The 6,071-nt window shown below is 42.8% G+C and overlaps 1 protein-coding gene across 1 annotated transcript; it reads left to right on the forward strand.

The window, feature by feature from the left end:
* Positions 1-3,674: 3,674 nt before the first annotated feature.
* LOC117383637 (gastrula zinc finger protein XlCGF8.2DB-like) lies at positions 3,675-5,627 on the forward strand. Its single transcript, XM_055228015.1, has 2 exons — positions 3,675-3,786; positions 4,018-5,627. The coding sequence occupies exon 2, from the start codon at positions 4,334-4,336 to the stop codon at positions 5,405-5,407; it is 1,074 nt and encodes a 357-aa protein (XP_055083990.1). The 5' UTR covers positions 3,675-3,786; positions 4,018-4,333; the 3' UTR covers positions 5,408-5,627.
* Positions 5,628-6,071: the final 444 nt, after the last annotated feature.

The following is a 6,071-nucleotide window of genomic DNA, read 5'->3' on the forward strand; positions in this document are numbered from 1 at the left end:
GGGGGGCAGCCAGTTCTTTGTAGAAACTCCTTTCACAGAGATAAGGCAGCCGGACGAGACCCAAGGCCGAAAAACAAACCGGTGCTGCCCGGAGAAGTGAACGAGGCTGGAAGGAGGAACCAAGACGTCAACCTACTCATCACAATATTTGCATATTCATGTTACATGTTACATTTTATCCTTTGGGGCCAGGGAAAAGCAGACAGACCGCCTGCTGCACAAACGAGGGATAGATCATTTTGACCCCGGGTACTGTATTAGATTGTAACTGTCAGGGGAATAAACTTTTGAGATTTGAACTGATCGAATCCAGTCGTCATTTTGATAGAACACGCCTAACAAGTCCAATTACACAGACTTCAAATGATCTGATGTTCTGTCCACAATGTTTCTCTTATGCTACTAACAACTTGGATCAGTACTTTATACTTCTTGAGTAATATCATTTTGAAGTAAGTGTATACTTGCTTAAGTACATCTTTTGGCTACTTTATCCAACTCAGCATTTCAGCATTGCAGATATTATAAAGTGTTCATGAGACAAACAGCAGAGGGGAAGAAACTGTTCTTATGACGAGAGGTTCTGGTCCCAATGGACCGTAGGCTCCTGCCAGAGGGAAGCGGCTCAAATAGTCCATGTCCAGGGTGAGAAGTGTCAGCTGCTATACGGCCTGCTCGCCCCCGATTCCTGGAGACGTTCAGGTCCTGTATAGATGGAAGGCTGCAGCCAATCACCTTCTCAGCAGAGGCACAATGTGCTGCAGTCTCTGTCTGTCCCTGGCAGTGGCCCCAGTGAACCACACAGTGATGGAGGAGGTGAGGATGGACTCAATGATGGAAGTGTAAAACTGCACCATCATCTGGACCGGCAGCTTGTGTTTCCTCAGCTGCTGCAGGAAGAACATCTTGTGCTGGGCTTTCTTGATGAGGGAGCTGATGGTTGGCTCCCACTTGAGATTCTGGGTGATGCAGGTGCCCAGGAAGCTGCAAGAGTCATCTTGGAATATGCCCGTGCCATCAAGGAAGAAAAAATCCATTGATGGAATAACCTGGTCATTCAGTATATTCAGGTGTCAGCTGACCTCAAGAAAGATAATCGCCCTTGCAGGAATTATCCAGTAGGAGGTTTGTAGGTATTTGTTCATTAAATCCAGGTGGTGACTTTTTTTTGGCCAGGCAGTGTATTTTGTCTTGCTTTGAGAAAACATGGTATATGATAAATTAAAATGTATTTATTTGGTACATTTTCTTATTGCACTGGCAGATCATTTTATTTGAAATAGGACATTTTATATCAAAATGAGTTTATTTTTCTTATTTTTTGATCGGCCTTTTTTGCAGTGGCAAATTCTGATTAGGGCCCCCTGAAGAATAAGGCCCTAAGAAATGGATTGATACAGATACAGATTGTTGTTCTTTTAAAGAAGGACCTAAAGTAGATTTCCCCAGGTGTGTGCATTTTCACTTAACGCTTTCCTCTCAGTCCCACAAAAAGGGCTCTGATTGGCGCGCGGCCCACTGGATGTACAGCAGCAGTGTAAGTTGAGAGCCCACAGTGAAAGGTAAGACATGTCCCTGTGTTATGGTCAAAATATTTTAGTTTTGTCAGACCATAGGACATGTCTCCAAAAATGAAACTCTTTGTCCCTGTGTCCCTAGTTAATACATCTGAAGGGACAGACTTAAGAGAATGTATTCACACATCTGAGTGTGTAGCATAAAGAACTGGAGCTGAAAAAAAATCCTTCAACATGTTTATACTGAGTGTGTGTATCATCCAGTCATGATTAGTCATTTATTTGAGCAAATAACAAGTTTATATCAATCCAAAAACTATAACATATGTGCTATAACATTGGTCTGATTGTAGACAGCAGAGGAGTAAGTCACAAAGTGAAGGTCTTCCCTGACTCTGTGATCAGACAGACAGAATATTCAAAGACTCAAGGTTCATTAAAACACAGATAGACCTACTGATATTTGTACTTTTGAGCAATAGCACAACGCTCCAATAGGGGCTAATATTTATTTTGTGCTGACCACGTGACTAAACGAAACACGTGACACTCATGGATCTATTAAAATAACGGGACGTTTTATTTCAAGAGAGCTGCACATCATGTGAAGAGACTTTTAGTTCTGTAGTGAAACTGGGCTGTGGATGTCTAAAATCACTGCTTTACGTGTTGTTTATGTGTTTTCACTTTGAAAAATCAACCAGATGGACCCCCCAGTATAGTACAGTAATGGATAGTCTTTAGTCTATGTCAATAATAATGTCCAGTTGCAGATGTGAGCTTCACTTCCCTCTACTGCAGTACCACGGGCGACCAGTGTGCGGCAGCAACACGCCACACGGCCACAGCGAGGAGCGCCCGAAGGAGCGAGCTTTTTTACCACAACCAGCGGGGAAGGAAAAGAGACAGAAAACAGAAAAAGTGACAAAACCAAACGGTTTGTAAAATGTCTAAAGTCCAAAGGCTGAGAGCTTTGGTGGAGGAGCGGCTGACTGCGGCTGCTGAAGACATATATGTGCTGTTTGAAAGAATCATAGCCGAGTATGAGGAGGAACTGTGTCGCTCCAAACAGGAGAACGAGAGGAACCAACGGCTCCTGGACTCGACTCTGAGTCCTCAGAGCCCGAGAGTCGTGCTGATCAGAACCGGTGAGTCTGATGTGTCCGAGCCACGTGTTACTGTCCAAATGTGGCGCACGTCCATAGACACGCATTAGCAACAACAATACAAGTGTAAAAGAGCCGTGCAACAGGCCGATAAGCTGCTGCTAAATACATCTATCACATTATAGTCTGTCAGTGTTAAGGTGTTTTGGCAGAAGTGTCTCTTTATACATGGGAAAAAATGCTTGGCATATTTGTTTTAATGCAACTCTTTTACGGCCAACAGCGGCCATAAAGTACAAGCGCCATGACGTCACATCCTGTCTCTACAAAATAAATGTCTCTGTCTTTTTCAGAATCAGAATCCTTTTATTGCCATCATTTGTGAACACAGTTCACAAACTAGGAACTTATTTTGGTGATAAAGTGCAACATAAAACATAAAACACACTGAATAAATACAAATACAAATAAGGGCATGCACGAAGTTAAAAAAAGATATGCGTAAAAATCAAATAAAATACTTAAAGGTAGAAAATATATACAACAGCAGCATCAGAACAACAGTGCAAACATGACTTATTAAAGTGGCCGGTGTTACAAAGTGTCCAGTTTTGTGCAAATATTATAAAGTGTTCATGAGACAAACTGCAGAGGGGAAGAAACTGTTGTTATGACGAGAGGATAAGAGCTCTTCACGGGTGTAAGAGCACGCGAACACAGGACAAACACACAAAAACAAAAAACACACAGCGCACCAAATCACCAGGGCGACCGTACGTGGCGCCATCTTGGCATCATCTTGGCTACTTTGATGAACAATACTTAACAGTCAGTAAACAGTCTTTTAAATGAACGCTAAGGTTTGTGTTTAGCATCTTCAAATCTCCATTGGTTTAACATTAGAGGAACTGAACATTCTGTGTGACAACACAATCCTGATCTCAAAAAGTTTGGATTTGGACTAAATGTACAACTTCATTGACAAATAATACATGTGTTTGTGTAAGTAATTATCATCTTTGTTTGCCCATTGCTCCTGCAGGTGTCCACATGTCCTCTCTGAGTCCTGGTCTCACTCTGGAACAGGAAATCCCAGAGACTCCACAGATTAAAGAGGAGCCAGAAGAACAGCACGTCAAACAGGAGGAAGAGGAGCTGCAAGTGTGAGTCCCATCACTTTCAACACAATTTATTATAAAATATGATCAGATTAGAAATACATCTGAATTCAGGGACATTTAAGAATAGCCAGAAGTATAAAGTGATAATTGAATTAAACAGGTTTTATACATAAGGATACTTTATGCAGACACAAACACTGACTTTTCCTCAGAGGACAATTGTTCCAAACTTTGTATTTTTGATTCATGTAGATTTTGTTTTCTTTACTTCAGGTCTGTCCCTGAGTCCAATGATGGCTGTGTGAAGACAGAAGAGTCCTCACTGCTTCAACAAAAAGAAACTGATCACAAAGAGGACATCAACTCAGAGATACATGTCCACAGAGAGGACACACAGGGAGAGGACATCAGCTCAGAGACAGATGTCCGCAGAGAGGACTCACAGGGAGAGGACATAAGCTCAGAGACACATGTCCACAGAGAGGACTCACAGGGAGAGGACATCAGCTCAGAGACACATGTCCACCCCGAGACTGAGGGAGACACGGAGCACTCTTCTGACACTGACAGCTGCTCTTCAGCTGCACAGATGGAGACAGAGGCAGATGGAGACCACTACAACCAAGTCCAGATCAGAGCCAAAAGCACCACTGCACCAAACTCAAGTCTATCCCCCAACCCCAAGTCTGCACCAGAGACCAGAGCCACTGTGGACAATGGGGACATCTCAGGAACAGCGGAAGGAACCGCAGGGAAGAAACACCAGTGCTTAGTTTGTAAAAAGAGATTTGGCCAAAGTAGCGATTTAAAAAGACACTTTAGAATTCACACAGGAGACAAGCCTTACAGCTGTTCTCTCTGTGAGAAAGCATTTACTCATAAGTGTTATCTCACAAGCCACATGAGAATACACACAGGAGAGAAACCTTACAGCTGTTCTCTCTGTGAGAAAGCATTTACTCTAAAGCATCATCTCACAAAACACATAAGAATACACACAGGCGACAAACCTTACAGGTGTTCTGTCTGTGAGTACACGTTTATTCAAAAGAGTAATCTCACAAAACACATGAGAACACACACAGGCGACAAACCTTACAGCTGTTCTCTCTGTGAGAAAGCATTTACTCATAAGTGTTATCTCACAAGCCACATGAAAATACACACAGGAGAGAAACCTTACAGCTGTTCTCTCTGTGAGAAAGCATTTATTGATAAGAGTTCCCTCACAAAACACATGAGAACACACACAGGAGACAAACCTTACAGCTGTTGTGTCTGTGAGAAAGCATTTATTGAAAAGAGTACTCTCAAAAAACACATGAGAACACACACAGGCGACAAACCTTACAGGTGTTCTGTCTGTGAGTACACGTTTATTCAAAAGAGTAATCTCACAAAACACATGAGAACACACACAGGCGACAAACCTTACAGTTGTTCTCTCTGTGAGAAAGCATTTACTCATAAGTGTTATCTCACAAGCCACATGAGAATACACACAGGAGAGAAACCTTACAGTTGTTGTGTCTGTGAGAAAGCATTTATTGAAAAGGGTACTCTCAAAAAACACATGAGAACACACACACAGGAGACAAACCTTACAGCTGTTGTGCCTGTGAGAACGCATTTATTGAAAAGGGTACTCTCAAAAAACACATGAGAACACACACAGGAGACAAGTCTTACAGCTGTTCTGTCAGTGAGAACACGTTTATTCAAAAGAGTACTCTCATATGCCACATGGGAACACACACAGGAGAGAAACCTTACAGATGTTCTCTCTGTGAGAAAGCATTTACTCTAAAGCGTTATCTCACAAAACACATAAAAAAACACACAAGAGACAAACCTTAGAGCTGCTCTGTCTGTAATAAACGATTTGCTCAGAGCAGAAAGTCACACAGGAGAGATATAGGTTGAACAGAGTCTGACACAAGGTTTTTTGCTGTGTTTATGTGTTACAACAACAGCCAGTTGTTGCCAGTTGAAGATTAAGAATAAAAATAAACGTTTATGCTTAATACCTGTGTAATTACTGAGGCTACCCACTTTAAACTAAAGCAACATGTTCTGTTTGCACGGGGCCGAGTCGCAGGGGGCATCAGTCTAAGCAGGGACTCCCAGACTTCCTCCACCCCAGACACTTCCTCTAGCTCCTCCGGTTGGACCCCTAGGCGTTCCCAGCCCAGCCCAGAGACATAGTCCATGTCCTGGGTCTTTCCCGGGGCTTCCTTCCAGTGGGAAATACCTGGAACACTTTCCTAGGGAGGCGTCCAGGAGTCATCCTGAGCAGATGCCTGAGCCACCTCAGATGCTCCTCTCGA

The sequence above is a fragment of the Periophthalmus magnuspinnatus genome, chromosome 16, assembly GCF_009829125.3.
Source record: "Periophthalmus magnuspinnatus isolate fPerMag1 chromosome 16, fPerMag1.2.pri, whole genome shotgun sequence".
NCBI classification, from domain to species: Eukaryota; Metazoa; Chordata; class Actinopteri; order Gobiiformes; family Gobiidae; genus Periophthalmus; species Periophthalmus magnuspinnatus.